The following is a 16738-nucleotide window of genomic DNA, read 5'->3' as shown; positions in this document are numbered from 1 at the left end:
CAAAACAAAATAATGCCAATTGTTGGGGAATCATGTTAAATTTACAAGGTAATTGAGAAAGTATTGGTATCTATCTTTATACGGTTGAGTCTTGCTACCCAAAAACTGGTATATTCTTCCATTTGTTCAAGTCTTCTTTTGTGACCTTCTGTAGCGTTTCAAAGCTGTCTTCATATGGGTTTCACACATTTCTCATTTAATTCCTAGGTATTTTAATTTTCTTGTTGTTTACTCAATGCCTTTAAAACATCTATTATTTACTTAAAAGTATGTAACAAGCTGTGTAGTTAAGGAACTCTAATGCCATTTAGTTGTTTGTCTAAAGTGAAAATGAACCAGAAGTAAAGGGAAGAAAGACAAGGTGTGGCAACAAAGAAGGAGAGATGTGTGGGCTCACTACTAAGCCCAAACAGTCCCTTCATCATCATCACCATCATCGCCACCACCACCACCACCAAACTGGGCATGGAGCCTGCTTAAGATTCTCTCTCTCCCTCTGCCCCCACCCCGTCCCCCTCTTGAAAGAAAGAAGGAAAGAAATTTAACCCTTCTTGTTATGTCTCTTTTAATGTCATTTTCCCTTTACATCATTCTCTTCTTGTATCTCCATTTGCTAAAGTATCAGCAAATTTTGCAAGGTGAAAGAGAAAATGACATAGATCTGGTATTTACCAGAGAAAACTGGCTATACCCTTTAAATAATTTCTCATAACTATTCCTTCATAAGCAAATTGGCAAGCAGGAAGAAGAAATAAAAGACACCTTTTCCCTGCTATAGTTTAGAAAGAAGTAAGACTTATAGCAAAGAAACTCACAGTACAAATAGTATTTAATGTTAATTCCCTCTCTTATTAACCATCTCTAGCTTGTTTAAAAATAGACATTTTGGAATTCTCTTTGCCACTGGTTGTATATATACAAGGGCATTGCGCTGGGAAGAGCACTGGTCTAAAAGTTAAGATATTTGGGTTTGAGTTCTATTTCTGCTGTCTGCTAGCCAAGGGACTTGAGCGGTCAGTGAACAACTCTGCTCCTCAGTTTTTCCATATGTAGAATAAGAATGACAAGATCATTCATAAAGTGATCTTTAAAGGTTCTTCTTTGGTTCTATGAATCAAAAATTCTACTCCTGTCTTACTAAACAACAAGCCCCTCAATGTTTTTTGAGGGGAGAACTTTTTAAAATATGCAGGCACCTCTAAGACCGGTCTGGTCCGTGAATGGGATAGGGTAGTCGGCAGTCAGGTCATTTGGAAGGAATTGGAGGGAAGGAAAAAAAGGAGCCGGATAGTAAAATGTTACATAAAGGTAATTTCAAGAGAGGAGGAGGGAATGATGGGGCTGGTTACCTAATAAATAATCTGTTTGGATTCTGTGACAGACAAGTTGGAAATGCTTACTATTTATAGATCAACTGGCACTACTATTAAAATATTAAAACAATTAAATATTTCCTGTTGTACAGTTAGACCTATATTTTCAGCACTATACTTGAAGAGACCAAAGTGTTTAGAAACCGTGGCAACATGTCCTATACCTTATCAGAGCTGAGATTCTTTGAGATAGCATTAGTATTTAAATAATCCAAGGGTTATATAATCAGGAATGGCTCCCTTCCCTGGGGCTAGACTTAATTGATCTTTAAAAATAAAGTGAAAGTTTTAGGAAATCAAGATATAAAAGATCAGTCAAAGGGTTATTTTACTATCTCCTGTATTTTGTACCCAAAGGCAATATTCCTACTGCTAATGAACTTTTTTTTCTTTCAAGAATCTAAGAAAAGAAAGAAAGAAAGAAAGAAAGAGAGAAAGAAAGAAAGAAAGAAAGTAGGAAGGAAAGAAAGAAAGAAAGAAAGAAAGAAAGAAAGAAAGAAAGAAAGAAAAAGAAAAAGAAAGAAAAAGAATCTAAGCAGTTAAGGAATGCTGCTCATTTGCCCGGGGGTGGACATGTAGCCAACTGCCTGTAATACACAAGCCAACCCCGCAGGAAACATGGGAAAACTGCTTGAAAGGAGTCCTAATCTTCTCCAACAGGAGATCTTCATCAGAGCAACAGCTCACTGCTCTCAAAAGTTTCCTTGCACTACCAGACCACCTTCTGTTTGCTTTCATCCGTGTACTCATCCCCCATTTACTCAGTACAATCATGTGCACTAAGCTAAGTGCTTGGGATAATACGGTGAACAAGCCAAGGTCCGTGCTCTTGTGTTATTTACATTCAGGGGTTGGGAGAAAAAATAATAAAGAAGGAAACAACAAAACAAACTGGATTTCAGATACGCAAATGTGACTGGACAGAGGAGGGGTGATTTAGACTGGGTAGTGGTGTTCCAGCTAAGACCCAAACGACAGGTCAGCCAGGAGAAACACTGAGGGACAAAGTATTCCAGGCAGAAAAAAAGGTCTTGAGGCCGCAAAATAGATTTGGGATATTTACAGACATAAAGCAGCGTGGCTGGAACGTGGTGAATGGGGGGAGAAACAATACATGAAGTTCAAGAAGCACGCAGGGTCTAGTTGACCCAGGGTCTCCGTGGTAAGGAGCTTGGATTTTGCTTAGTGTTATTTCACATATCCTGACTACTCTCCGGAGACCCGAGTTTGCGTTTTGCGTTATCTCTTACCTTTCTTTCACTTCCTGAGATTGGGCTCTCGGCTTTTCCATTTTCCCTCCTTTTCTGCCTCCGCCTTTCACTCTGCTTATCCCAGGAAGGCTGACATGGCTTTAGCCTGAATTACGTTAAAATGTCATTCCGTCTATTTGGGGCAAAGGGCCCTTTTAAAAGCAGGCTCTTACGTGACTGCACAGGTCACCTATGCACAAAGCTGGCCCTAATCTTAATAAATATTACTTTTAAAAAATGCCTCCTATGGATGAATGATTTCTGCTTTCATTTCACCTAGTCTGTCAAATATATAAACTTTTTCACGATCTTTTAAATAGAGTAGCTCCTCAAACATGTGGCTTAAAGGAAGCTGCCAGGAAATAAGAAACTAGGATATCAAGACTCACTGAAACAACTTCATGATGTCACCGCAATCACTGAACACTGTGATTATCCAGCTTATTCTCAAACTACAATTCACTTGTTCTTACTATTTATTAAGATGCATTATTCTTCCTCTTTTAGATATAAGGAGATTATTATAATATATAGCAGCCAAATAAACAGTTGTTAGTACTGTTGGAATAATTGCTAGATGTTTGACATTGCCAAATGGATCTGGTTTTATTAGGCAAATAGCTAAGAAATGCAGCTCAGTGACTAACACATTAAGATTTAAGTCACAATTTCCTTAATTTATATTATGCATTAAAAATACTAAAAAATGTAATTACAAACCACATTTTAAAAATGATACATCTTTATAATCTTCAAGTTTTCAGAAAGCCTGAGAACCAATAATCAGATAAGAAAATGTGTGACTATCAGGGTGTCTGCCTTTGGCTCAGGTCATGATGCTGGAGTCCCAGGACAGAATCCTGCATCAGGCTCTGGCTTAGTGGGGAGTCTGCTTCTTCCTTTGACCCTCCACCCTCTCTCTCACATAAATAAATAAAACCTTTAAAAATACATTAAAAAAAAAAAAAGAAAATGTGTGACTATCAAATGATTTCTCTTTTTTCTTTTTTTCTCCCAATTCTTCCTGCTTTTCCCACTTTCACCCATTTTGCTCACCTCCACCCCCAGAATGGTTTGTATAACAACTAATTTTACCTATTATGTAAAATTGGACATGATCATAGCTAACTAGGAAGAGTTCACAAGGTTTAATTACTTATTGCTAAAGAATGATATTATAAATTAAAGGTGCCAAGTCTGAAATGTCAGTCCAGCCCCTAATATTTTAAGTTTGTAATCAACACCTCTACCTACAGAACAGGCTCGTACTAACCTTGCCCTGAGGTGCTCCCATTCCATTCATGGTAGAACTCATTACTTAGCATTAGTTATCATAATGACTTATGCAATATCACAAGCATACTCAGACTCACGAGAACTACAGCTAACACCATTTTACTGCTATCAAGATTACTATACCTTGGAAAGGAATAGTTTCATTTGCAATTACATAACAAAATAAAAGATGTCAAGGCAAAGACACTATTACTGATATATTTATATCGCTATCTGTTGCTACATGGAAGGGGTGCCTGGAGGAAAAAAATGATTAAGGGAACGTATTGTTGATTTCATGAGGTTTGAGTCTACGCTGTAAGAAACTTAATATATAACAGGTCTTGCCCTGAAAAAGCTGACGATCTGGTATAAGAACTAAGGTAGATACAGATGAAAAAGATTTTCAAACATAAAACAATACAAATAAATTTGCAGAATCATAGCATCTTGAAGTTTTTGTGCCAGAGTAGGAAAGAGTCAGTAGACACTTGGATCTTAACGGCTTTGCAATTTTCTGGCCCTATGACTACAAGTTAATCAATTACTCATACGCACTCAAGGTGACCACCATTACTCACCTCAATTGCCTCCTAACTGCTCTACCTCCATTTTTGGCCCCCTCTCTCTAATGTGTTCTCCACAACATAACCAAGTTCTTTTAAAAAATGTGAATCAGACCATATCATTTGTATGTTTCAACTTAAACTCTGTAGTAGCTTCCTATTACTTTTAGAATAAAATCCAAACCCTTGGACATGGCTTAAAAGGCGCCCCTACGATACCTGTTTTGAGCTTATGTCCTACTACTTTCCTCCCTGCTCACTGTGCTAGGAACACAGTGGCCTCGTTTTTGTTCTTCAGTGCTACCTAGCTCCTACTTGCCTCTGGGCCTCTGCATGACTTGGAATTGTCATTGTGCAGGTAGGTCCCTTATCATCATTCAGGACTCCGCTCAAATGTCACCTCTTCAGAAAGACTTCACTTTGCCTTCTCATTATCATTCTCAATCACACTAACCTATTCTATTGTCTCATTGTACTGATTGTTGTCTGAAATTCCCTCATTTATATATCTGTTTCTTGATTATCTCCAGAGTCTGCCAGTAGAAAGTACACTGGGGGAAGGGAAGTGATTGTGTTTGCCTTTCTCTGTGCTGTATCCCCAGGAGGGTGAACAAGGTCTGGGCCATGGAAAAGTGCAATAAATAAATTAAATGTTTTTTATTAAATGTTATTTATGTATGTCTCAGGCTTTTCAGTCTCCTCATCTGTAGAGGGAGGATAATTATACCTGCACCAGTCATTAGAAACAGAGCCTAACGTTTACTAAATTTTTACTATATTTTAAGCAGAGTGAAAATCACTTTATATGGATATTCTCATTTACCATTATGATTTCCATTTTACAAATAAGGCCACCACTTCTTACAGAGGTGAAATAACCAGACTAAGGACACAAGGCGATAGTGGGATGCGGGTATGACCCCAGAGCTGCCAAACCTCAGAATGTGGGCTTTTCTCCACTCCTTTATAGTTTCAAGAAAGATGTTTCCTTCCATTGCAGCAAAATAGGCTGTGCCTTCTGCTCCCCTCAGGTCCTACTTTGTCCTGTGGGTCAAGCGAAGAAAGATATTACATCCCCCACAGGGTTCTTTTCCAAGATGAACATCCCCATTTCTTTCAACCCTTCCTTAAAGCATCTTCATGTCTTGGTCACTCTCTGGACAAACTCGTTTGACAACGTCTCTCTGCTCCATAACTGGTCATTTTAACTGGACAAACGGTTAAGGGGCATCAGAGAAGTGGAAGCCGATTCCCAGCGGCTGAGAAAATGCAGACGTGTGAGTGTTGTTGCGCGCTGTGGTGAACACAGGCAGGCTTCCTGGAAGAGGTGATCCCTGAGCTCAAGTCCCGGGCAGCAAGCAGCGGCCGGTAGCTGAGGGCCGCTAAGTGGAGACAAAGGGTGGTGGAGTGAGTTTAGGAAGACCAGGGACACAAGCTCAAATGATGATGGGCTTGCACCCGCGGTGCGCATGGCGTTTCCCTAAAAGAAACTTTTAAGAGGTACTGGAGGGAAGGGAAAGTGGGAGGAACAGTCCTGAAGTAAAACGCGAACTTACCCGCAATCTGGCAACCCGGCCTCCGTAGCCCGACTGCCAGCGCCGCCACCTGAGGAGCCCTGTAGCCAGAGCAGCGGCAAGCTCTTCCCAGTTGTCGCGAGACTGGTCAGGCCTCGCGAGACTTGTCATCTCGCCCCTGACGCGGGAGCTCTCTCCGGGCGCTATGGGAGGGCTCTGGCGTCCGGCATGCAGGCGCGTTACATTTTATGGCTGGCGCTGGAGCCACCCTGGGTCCCCGACCAGGGTTGCCGAGAGGGTAGAGCCGTGTCTCAGTACCGGACGGAGTGGGACAGGAAGTGCTGAGAGGGGGCTGAGGCGGCTTGGGACATGGAGACGCCCGAACCCGGCGCCGGACCTGGCCGTGCAGCCGCCGCGGCGGCCGAAGAGCACGAACCCTTTCACACGCGCGCAGGAGGACGACTGGCGGCGTCGGAACAAGACGGTCCTCACGTACGTGGCCGCCGCCGCCGTGGGCATGCTGGGGGCGTCCTACGCCGCCGTGCCCCTTTATCGGCTCTATTGCCAGGTAGGGGCCGGTGCTGCCTCCTGGGCGGTGTCATCAGGAGGGGCGGAGGTGCAGGACAGGTCCCCGAACAGCGATCGCTCCTCCGCGTCGTGTTGTAGGGATGTCAGAGGTTGACGACCAGAGTGGAAACAGGCTTTCAAAAGTACTTGCCCAGGCTTATCAAGTAGTTAGTAGTAAAGCTACAAGTAGAACCTAAGCCCCTGGAGTAGTCGCGCTTACACCGACCGCACTGTAGAGTGGAATTCCCTATCTCTGAGCTACACCACCGAAAACGTCCGCAGCCTGTACTTTGCTCTCCAGCAATCTGCCTTACCCTTTGGCTGCGCACACACATGTTCGCTTCTAGTGTAATGTAAATTACATTAGTACATTCATTCTGTGAAACATGTATGGTTTATGTGCGAAAGTTAACCCTGGAAATGGGAGTACTTTTAAACCATACTAAGGGGCGTGAGTTAGGCGTTTGGGGTTTCCCTCCACTGTTAATACATAAGTGTAATCTGCTTACCCAGGGCTCCCTTTCAGATCAGAAACCCTGATGCAGCTCTTTAAGTGTGGTCCCGGGAGAACCAGCATCACATCACCTGGGAACTTGAGTGCATGTTGTTGGGTCAAGCTCCAGAGCTATTGAATCAGAAACTCTGGGGGAGGAGCCCAGCAAGCTGTGTTTTAATAAGTCCCCTAGCTGATTTTGATGCAGACTAGTGTTTGAGAACCATAAACAAAGGCAAACTTGACATACTTCACATATATTCTCCTTAATTCTTTAGTAGTTTGCTGCTTTGGCTAGGCATTAGGTTCACTAGTGGAGCTTCTTTAATAAACATGTTAGGGCTCCCTCGCCCCAGAGATTCTGATTAGGAGGTCTGGGAAAGGGCCAGGAATTTCTGTTTAAGAAACATGAGAGCTACATTCACTTCATTCACTTGGTAGTGGTTCTCCCAACTTTGTTGTGAGGGGGATCATCTGGAAAGCATTTAAAAATCCTGACACCCAGGTCACATCCCTAACCAATTAAATTAGAATGTCTTCGAGTGGGAGTCAGGCATTAGTAATTTTTTAAAGATTCCTCAGGTGACCCCAATGTGTAGTAAAGTTTGGAAATCACTGGTTAACTACCAGTATTGTTAATGCCCGGCTTCGCCTTTCCTTTTGGAGATTAACTTGCCATTATTTTCCATAATGACTAAAACAGTGGAAGTCAAAAGGACTTTTCAGTCTCCAAATATTAGCATTTATGGGGTATGCAGTAGCTTGATTTGGGAGGATGAGTATAGAATGTAAATTAGTTTTCATCAGAGGGCAGTCTGGACGTAGCATGAATCCCCATACTAGCAGTTGGTTAAATCATAAAACGGAATCCAAAATATCAGGTATAAATCTCCCCAAACCATGAGGGGAAAATTCAGGGAATATTTAGCAATGCCTGAAGACATTTTTGGTTGTCACAACCTGGGAGGTGAGCAGGCAGGGTGCTATTGATATCCTAGTGGGTAGAGGCTAGGGATGCTGCTGAACATTCAACACTGCACAGGACAGACACTCCCCGCTCTCCCCACCAAAAAAAATCCAGAAAAACCCAAAGAATTATCCAACCCGAAATCCCCTTAGTGCCAAAGTTGAGAAACCCTGTTTCACAGTGAAGTGCATGACAGTATTTTATGTATGTGTGTGCAAATGCAGGGCAGGATAGTAAAGATTGTAATTTGTAATCCTAAACTTAAATCAAGTTGGATGCTACATAGTGACATTTCCAAAAGAGCCCCTTTTTCACTTTTGGAATCACAAAACTTTAGAGCCAAAAATAAGGAATTATATAAACAGTTTAATACAGTGACCTCACATTTTATGAGTATGGAAAGTGTAGCCCCCCAAAAGTAAGATTTATTCAGTTCTTGGAGCCAGTTAGTGGCCGAACTAGACTAGAGCCCAGGACATTATTTTCATTGCCCTTTTCTGTTCTTAAGTTCTCTAATGATCAGGTTTGCAGATTTGAAGGATCTATATTCAAAGACTGTTAGAATACATTAAGGGATATTTATTCAATTTACTCAAATTCTTCAGGAGTTATATCTTAAAACTTAAGCATTATAGCTCTCTTGGGCAGAAGAATTTACTTACTAAACAAGGATAAAGTCTTGCTCTAGCAGCTTTAGGTTTATAATGTAATTCAATAACATTGCATGGCAGGTGAGTGCAGTTAGTTGACTTGCGTAATAAGTGAAAGATAGTAATACTACATTTTGCTGGGAGTCTTCCCCTAGCCTCAAATATGGTATTTTTTTCCTAGTATAGTAACAGATTAATTATCCGGAGACCAGAATTCTGGCAACCTCCAGCATCAGAAGAATGATGACCCTGGAAGTAAGGATTTTTTTTTAAACATCTCTGATGATAAGGAGATAATTAATGGCAATGAAGATAAGCAGGAAACGTCAGGCACAGATTACTCTGATGTCTTGTGATTGATTCAGTTGCCAAAGGGATCAGTTTTTCTGATTAACCAATGATATTTATAAAAGCTGTACTATACAAAGAACAGAAAAACAGTTACAAAACGTTTACCAACATGGAAAAATACCTATGATGCTTGAGAAAAGCAGAATACAGAAGTGAAACTACAAACTAATCTATGCTATAAAAGTTATGATACAGAAAAGGATCAGAGAGGACTGTGGATAATGGAATTAATTAGTTTCATTGAAATAATAAGGTCATGGGTAATTTTTACTTCTATTAATGACTAGTGTATATGAAACACTGGCAATAAGTAGAAATATGTTTAATGGAAAGTTAAGCTAAAATTCTGAGCTATATATTATCAGTGTGGAGTCTGCTTTCTCTCAAATGACTCATTTTTTACTATGTCCAATAACCAAGTGATTACTGAAAAAATGTAAGTGATTCTAACAAATATAGGCCCTTGACACCCCAAAGGTGGTCAAGCCATTGACACATTAATAGGAAGTGGTCAGTGACAGTATATAAACTGGGCTTCCAGTAGATTATTAAGGTTTGTTTTTATCCAATAAATCATCACCTGAAAGTATTGTTTTACATATTATCCTGTAATATTCTTAATATCTTTAATACCTAGACTACTGGTCTTGGAGGATCAGCAGTAGCAGGTCATGCATCAGACCAGATTGAAAACATGGTGCCTGTTAAGGATCGAATTATTAAAGTCACCTTTAATGCAGATGTGCATGCAAGTCTCCAGTGGAATTTTAGACCGCAGCAAACAGAAATATATGTAAGTGACTAAAGTAGTTATTAAAAGATTGTTTTTTTTTTTTTTCATTGTAAAAATTACTTTCATCACTTAAACTGTTAGACAATTTAGGAAACACTCATGTAAATTTAATCTCAAAATACTAAGACTCCATTAATGTAATTCTTTTATTCTCACAGACCACTTTTGACAGTGGTCTATACCTAATGTAACAGTATCCTTAAGTTATATGATACTGTAGTAAACGTCAGGTTGGAACAATGGAAAATGTCATCTGTTCTTATTAGAGTCATATTAAGAATTCACTCTCTGATGCTATGTAGTTGACTTTCCCTCAGATAATAGATGAGGAAAAGTTGAAAATCATTGGTTACAATGAAAAGTAGTTTACTGATTTATATCAAAAATATCCATCTCAAAAAAAAGAAAATTGAGATTCTTTGAAGTAATCATATTAATAGTCATGTTCTACTTCAGAAAAGCTGTACCTTAAAAGTTTCCTAAAATCTTGACTAACTGGAATCCTAGAGGATTTAATTGAAATTATTTCATGAGCTGAGGAATAGCCAGAAAAGTTTCATTGTGACTCTTACTGGAAGGCCCTTATAAATATTGGTGTCCCCCCCAGGTTACTAAACATTACTGAATCTCTTGAATGAGTAAGGGTTTTATAGGTTATGATTTTTAATATTCTAATCACATAGTGTACAAGATATTAGTGGCTGAATTGGTACAAATGACAGAATCCTTTGGAAACCTTTTTTTTTTTTTTAAAGCCTTGGAAGTTTTAAAAATGTGTTCTCTCCAAAAGAGTATTCATGCTTTTTGGTTAAATAAAAGTTCTGTTCAGTTTTATGCTGGTTTTAAGTTTAATTTACTCTAGTTGGTAACCTCTTAAAAAGAATCTTAGTCATAGGATATTTAGGTATAAGTGTTAAGTCAGGCTTGGGCTCTGATAGGCTTGGCTCTCCTTGAACATTTTAAATAATTTAATTTGCAGATTATTGCTTGAAGACTTCAGATATACAAAAGGACAATCCCCAATTATGAATAGAGCACTGGTTCCACTGACACAATGCAAGTAAAATTTGAAAACTGGATATTCATGGGTAGTATTCACAATTTATTTTGCTGACCCTCAATAGTAGTTTAGATAAAGTATTGTGGTCTGATAGATAGGAAAAATAATATGACTAATTTAGTAGGGAAAGGGTGAGCTGTGAGATTTGAAGTATTGATAATGTGTATTTCCTTAAAACAGGTAGTGCCAGGAGAGACTGCACTGGCGTTTTATAAAGCTAAGAATCCTACAGACAAACCAGTAATTGGAATTTCTACATACAATGTTGTACCGTTTGAAGCTGGACAGTATTTCAATAAAATACAGGTACAGCTTATATATGTAAACTTTAGTACTAAACTTACTGCAGTGTTTAGTAGAAACTAATTTCTGAAAATTTCATTTCTTCTAAACATCAGACTTTTTTTCCATTGCTTGTAACAGCTATGCAGAGGTTGAGATGAACCAAATGGGTATCTGCTTTTAAAATTAGAAGAGGAACAGGGTGCCTGGGTGGCTCAGTTGGTTAAGCATTGAGAGTCTTGATTTTGGCTCAGATCATGATCTCAGGGTCATGGGATCGAGCCTGGCAGCGGGCTTTGTGCTCAGCTGGGAGTCTGCTTCAGAGTCTCTCCCCCACTCTCTGTGTGCCCCTCCCCCCCCAAAATTTGTTGCATCTCAATTTTTTTTTAAATTTTTTAAGATGTTATTTATGAGTGAGAGAGAGCACACGTGCATGCTCAGAAATGGGGAGGAGGAGCAGAGGGAGAAGCAGACTCCACACTGAGCAGGGGGAGCCCATTGAGTCTCAATTTAAAGCAAAAATCAAAGATACTGTCATTCTGTCACAGAACTTAAGATTATATTTAGTTATATTTTTATAATATTTAATTGTAGTATGCTTACTAAATATAAGAAATGGACCATTATTAATATTTCTAGTCTAACAGAAACTAAACAAATACCTTTCTATAACTTCTAGTGCTTCTGTTTTGAGGAACAAAGGCTTAATCCACAAGAGGAAGTAGATATGCCAGTGTTTTTCTACATTGATCCTGAATTTGCTGAAGATCCAAGAATGGTGAATGTTGATCTCATCACTCTTTCTTATACATTTTTTGAAGCAAAGGAGGGGCAGCAGTTGCCGGTTCCAGGCTATAATTGAAGTCAGCACCTAAGTCCTGCATCAGATTTGTGATTTTTGAAAAATCATGTGTCTAGTCTTCTCAGGGGAGAAGTATTCTACAGTACTGTGAAGGTATTTTAAATATTATTTAATGCTGTTTTTTTTTTCCAACTAATTTACCCTACCTAAAATTGAACGGTTTCTATTATAAAGAATCCACATGCCTATTTAGAATGTGTGACTGTTCAAAACCATAGAGTAATGTAAGTAATACTGATAAGTAATAATAAAAGAAACTGCTGTTTCTTAAATATGTAGGCATGGACTTGATGGTTCAATTTAATTCTATTTGCTCCCCTTACAGATTATTAGCCCTTCATACTTGTAGCAGTGAATATTTTTATTATTCCCAGGGTTATCTGTTCTAGGCTCCAGGTCATAACTTCTGCCCATTTTTATTATTTCTAAAATAGTTGGTTACTACTTTCTTTTATTGTGAATAGTCACTACTTTAAAAGCTCAAAACGGAAGAAGAATCACTGAGCCCTAACAGCTTTCCCAGAGATTACATTCTGACTTCAGATTTGACTCTATTTTTACTTTAGGCTCTAGGGCTATTTTATATTCTGAGTAATATTTTGAAATTTTGGCATCATGAAAATGAAATAAAATGCACAAATATGTTTACTAGTATTATAGCATTTCCTGTGATAGTTCAAGTCCCTGAATGTTAAAATGTAAGTGTGGAATTGTGAAGATTCACATCAGAAGTTCTCTGAACAAACTGTAATAAAAAAGATTTATTAAATTGTTTTAATAGTAATTTGTCATTGTAATTTATGACATAAATGAATGCATAATTTATTCTGAATGTTTTCTAGTAGTGTTTGTTCCAAATAGAAATATTACAGTAAAAAGGGGAGAAAAAAGATCATCTAGTATTATAAAGAATCATATTTAAAGGCAACTTTATTAATAGAGTCCAGTGGCCTCTTCAAGGTACCTGAAATATAAACTACAATCATGAAGTCTTTTACAAGTCATAATTCTAAACAAGTATTATTTATAAAAAAGTACAAATTGACTTTTACATTCAACTTAGTTAAATGAAGGCACTCAATAGTCTTCGTAATTATTTTGTAATAAAATAATCTTCATCTACTCTTATCACAGCTGTGTGAGGATTTCTTTTCTAAAGGTAGGAAGCCCTGTGAAACCTAAGATGCTATCATTAAACTAATTGGCCTCAGTACAATGGATTTTTTCTTCTGAAGTTTTAAGTGAATATATGTTACAACCAAGTTCTTTTGAGATAGATAGTTTAAATTGTGGCCCGGAAGCATAAATGTTCCTCTGGAACTGTTACTCTTCTGTGAAGCTTCATTATTACAGAGGAGAAATGTTCCACACCAAGCTTCTGATGTGCTGGTAGGTCTTGTCTTCTGCGCCTCAAAGCTGCACAGGGTCTACCTTTTAGAGAGTTGGCACCGCTAATGTAGTTAGCTGGTCAGCCACTTTCACCTAGAATAAAGAGAATATAGCCACCCTGCATCCTTTCCTTTTCTTTCCCCATTCCTGGATAACGAGAGAGTCACAATCTAATGCAGAAAGGTGGGAATGTACTACTTCCACGGGGGCGGGTGTAGGGAATAAATAAGGTTAATGGGTTACTGGTGGCCATGCATTAGTAAATAAAATGGGATGACTAATACAGCAAATAGGAAGAATCCAGGCCAATCTGGATGAACAATGAGTGGGTTTTACCAGTCAGTCAATAGGTATTAACTTTATATAAAAGATAAATGTCTATTTCAGTGCTAAGAAGTTTCTATTGATCATCATTTTCTATACCATAAACCAACTTTGACATTCCAAAGATTCATTATTTTAGCTAATAAGCTCACAAAGATATTTCATTACAATTTGAGTAATTAGGAGAAACTTTTGGACTAAGATTTCACTCAAGAAGTGTCAGACTCAAATGGCCTTTATAAAATGTAAATACTAAAAACAGAAAGTGACAATACACTGGAATTCTACAGAATGGGGAATGTAAGTTGTATAAGTTGAAGTCTACCTCAACAGTCGCTATGACTTTGAGCTCCTTTCTGGTGATGAACATCAATTTCTTCATAAACAGCTCTGAAACAAACAAACCATCATGGCAAGAGGGTTATTATATATCAAAGTACTATTTTGTCTTTTAACTACCAACACCTTAACTAAAAATCTGGTGTCATTTTAGGTATTCAGGCTGTATCAGTGAATAAAAACAGATCTCTGCCCTTGAAGCTTACATTACAGCTTTCTTAGAGCCTAATGTAATTCCCACGCATCTTATAAATATGTATCTCATATAACCAATTCATTTTACTTGTGACTTAATGAAAAATGTGGCTCAAATTTGGACAGTTTTCTTCCTGCTTTACAAAAAAAAAACAAAAATTGTTCAGTTTTTCTAGGTTTCAAAACATTTAAAAATGCTAACATTCTATCTTTTTAACCTATGTTATTACAGTCGAAACTCCTGAGCTCCCTTCAGCTTATAATTGTCATCTCTGTACCTCATTTATAGTAACTTTATGGCACCATTCAGTTCTTCATATATATCTTACATAGGTCTGTAGCTAAGAAAACATCTAAACCTACATACAACATAGATACAGTATAGCAAAACATGGCTGGGGAAAAAAATCTTACAAAAAAATCATAGCAGTATGAAGCCATGTTCACCAATGTCACAAGGCCCCAAGATGGTCCAAAAATTTTAATGTGTTTCCACAAAGCTATTTCAACTTCTTTCACTCCTCAAATCTCTGGACTCCCTCCTCTTATCACTCTTGGCCAGAAACTTCACTTATAAATAAATTAAATGCCTTGGTATGGAAACTTCCTCATCTCCTTATCACCGAATCTTCAAGTCTCTCTTCATCTATACTACCATCTGCTTCTGTGATCCTACCTACACCGGGCTTCTCAAACATGTTCCTCATTTAGTCCTCCCCCTTTTTGAACCTCTGGCCTCCCTGTCTATGAGATCCTACGGGTCAGCATTCACAGATGCTCCAGCATCTCCCTTTTCTATAACAGCGCAGTCCTCAATCCCATGTCTACTTGGAGTGATCATCTCAGTAACCTGTAGCTACCAAGCCACTTTCCACCATCCCTTCATGTGGAAGTTTCTAGTGTCATCTACACTGATCATCTCTATACTTCCTCTTCTCTTTAACACACTAAAATCTGGCTTCTGTCCCCATCAATCCAGCAAAACAGCTTTTACATCAAGGATTTCCTTCTACTTAATTCATTAACTAGTTTTCAGTGGTCATGTCCTCTTTGATGGTTAATCACAGTTGTGCACTCCCTTCTTCTGGTTTCCAAACTGCTATTTTCACATCTGCTAATAATAGGTTCCCTGTTGATCTCTTTGCTCTTGGCCTTGGATGTTCCATTTCCTTGTATGTGCCCAAATTCTCTCTACTTAAGAGTCTTTGTACCTGTTGTTCCCTGGCCCTACAACACTGATTTCCAAACTTGCCACCTGGCTAATAATTGCAGGTCTCAACCTCAATGTCACTTCCTCAAACTTTCTCTAGCCCTCATTTAAATTAGTTTTACCTGTTATAGACCTACCTGTTATAAACTTTCAAATCACCATGTTCTTTCATACCATTAACACAAACTGTAAATATATGTCTGCCTGATTTCTTTTTTTTTTTTTTTTTTTGAGTAGGCTCCATGCCCAGCATGGAGCCCAACATGGGGCTTGAACTAATGACCCTGAGATCAAGAGTTGGACACTTAACCGACTGAGCCACACATGTGCTCCATGATTTCTTTGGCCACACTAGATTTGGAGGATGTCTCTTGTTCAACATAAATTAGGCACTGGTCATATTGTGTTTCCACAAAGTGGAACGTAGTGTTCCTGGCACATAGTGTTCAAGCATCTGCCAAATGAATCGTGTACATGTATGTATACAACTTCATGAATATTGTACTCATACTACTAGAACAGAAATTCTTTAGGGATCAGGGACAACTAGTGATGTGAAAATTCCAGAACGTTTCCTATTAAGACTTTGAGGTTTTCCTTAGGGAGAAGTTCCTAAGGTGAATTTCAAAGGAATGAGACACCCTACCCCTCAGAAAGTAAGAACCACAATGGTAAAGAATTCCAAAGCTCCACCTCTCCAGTTCCTCTACTATCTCTCTCACATTTAATAGCTGCTGCACGGTCATATCTACTTAAAGTTTCCTAATTAACTGCAATATAATCAACTCTATGTCCTCTTTGGATGCTATTTGAGTTCTAATTTCCTAAGCCACTATTATATTCAGTGATACTTTATTCAAGCAGAATGACCTAGGGAAATTTTGTAATCCTACATTAGGGAAAAAATATTTAATGAACTCTTAAGTCTGTTAAAATTCATAAATTATCTCAAAATGGATCACTCTGTTAGTGGTTTAAAACCAGGGTTCAAAACCTCAAATGCTTAATACATGCCAGGCCGAGCAAATAAATGGACAAAGAGGGCCAGCTGGGGCCTGGTGAACTGCAGAGCATACCTTGTCTTAATGAGGCAGCTACTACTCAGTCCTAACGTAGTGCTAACATGTAAAACTGTAGGCCTGGCATTGCCACAGTATCAAAGGAATCCAGAAGTCCAGATTTACATATATATTTTTTTATAATATCCCAGTTTTTAATTTTTGGCAATTTTTAAATGCATGGTTTAAATTCCATATAGGTCAAACAAAACACAGCTGT

The 16738-nt window shown here is 38.5% G+C and overlaps 3 protein-coding genes across 12 annotated transcripts in view; 1 reads left to right on the top strand and 2 right to left on the bottom strand.

Annotated features, from left to right (window-relative positions):
- STXBP4 (syntaxin binding protein 4) overlaps window positions 1–6124 on the bottom strand; it is a 228627-nt gene extending 222503 nt beyond the window's left edge. For 3 of the 8 annotated variants that reach the window (XM_057317693.1, XM_044389319.3, XM_044389316.3), the window contains exon 1: window positions 6021–6123. The gene's annotated coding sequence lies outside the window, so the exon portion shown is untranslated. Of the gene's footprint in view, window positions 1–2623; window positions 3239–5400; window positions 5509–6020 lie in introns of those variants that run through there. The other 5 variants (XM_057317694.1, XM_044389317.3, XM_057317697.1 and 2 more) reach the window with 4 other exon arrangements.
- On the top strand, window positions 6109–12784 carry LOC113265650 (cytochrome c oxidase assembly protein COX11, mitochondrial). Of its 2 annotated transcripts, XM_026513194.4 has the most exons (4): window positions 6109–6546; window positions 9644–9799; window positions 11040–11165; window positions 11821–12784. In XM_026513194.4, exons 1-4 carry the CDS (start codon window positions 6184–6186, stop codon window positions 12001–12003), a joined length of 828 nt encoding a protein of 275 aa, XP_026368979.1. In that variant the 5' UTR covers window positions 6109–6183; the 3' UTR covers window positions 12004–12784. The 2 variants fall into 2 exon arrangements, with proteins under 2 accessions (XP_026368979.1, XP_044245256.1); XM_044389321.3 differs by lacking the exon at window positions 9644–9799 and having other exon boundaries at window positions 6116–6546.
- The window catches only part of TOM1L1 (target of myb1 like 1 membrane trafficking protein), a 55263-nt gene continuing 51273 nt past the window's right edge, over window positions 12749–16738 (bottom strand). Inside the window, exons 15-16 of one of the 2 annotated variants that reach the window (XM_026513193.4) lie at window positions 14042–14106; window positions 12749–13485 (exon numbers count right to left, since the gene is read on the bottom strand). In XM_026513193.4, the coding sequence (XP_026368978.1) occupies window positions 14043–14106 (64 nt within the window). In that variant the 3' untranslated portion in view covers window positions 12749–13485; window position 14042. The remainder of the gene's footprint in view (window positions 13486–14041; window positions 14107–16738) is intronic. The other variant, XM_044389320.3, reaches the window with a different exon arrangement.

This window comes from Ursus arctos, unplaced genomic scaffold (assembly GCF_023065955.2).
Source record: "Ursus arctos isolate Adak ecotype North America unplaced genomic scaffold, UrsArc2.0 scaffold_24, whole genome shotgun sequence".
NCBI classification, from domain to species: domain Eukaryota; kingdom Metazoa; phylum Chordata; class Mammalia; order Carnivora; family Ursidae; genus Ursus; species Ursus arctos.
The sequence above is the reverse complement of the archived record's forward strand: the minus strand, read 5'-3'. Positions and strand labels throughout refer to the sequence as shown.

What these genes read in the sequence shown, in the direction of transcription:
- LOC113265650 (XM_026513194.4), top strand. Translation starts at nt 6,184, where the DNA reads ATGGGAGGGCTCTGGCGTCCGGCATGCAGGCGCGTTACATTTTATGGC. An exon ending in CGCAGCAAACAGAAATATAT is followed by an intron (nt 9,800 to 11,039) that starts GTAAGTGACTAA and finishes TCCTTAAAACAG; the next exon opens with GTAGTGCCAGGAGAGACTGC. An exon ending in AGTATTTCAATAAAATACAG is followed by an intron (nt 11,166 to 11,820) that starts GTACAGCTTATA and finishes TATAACTTCTAG; the next exon opens with TGCTTCTGTTTTGAGGAACA.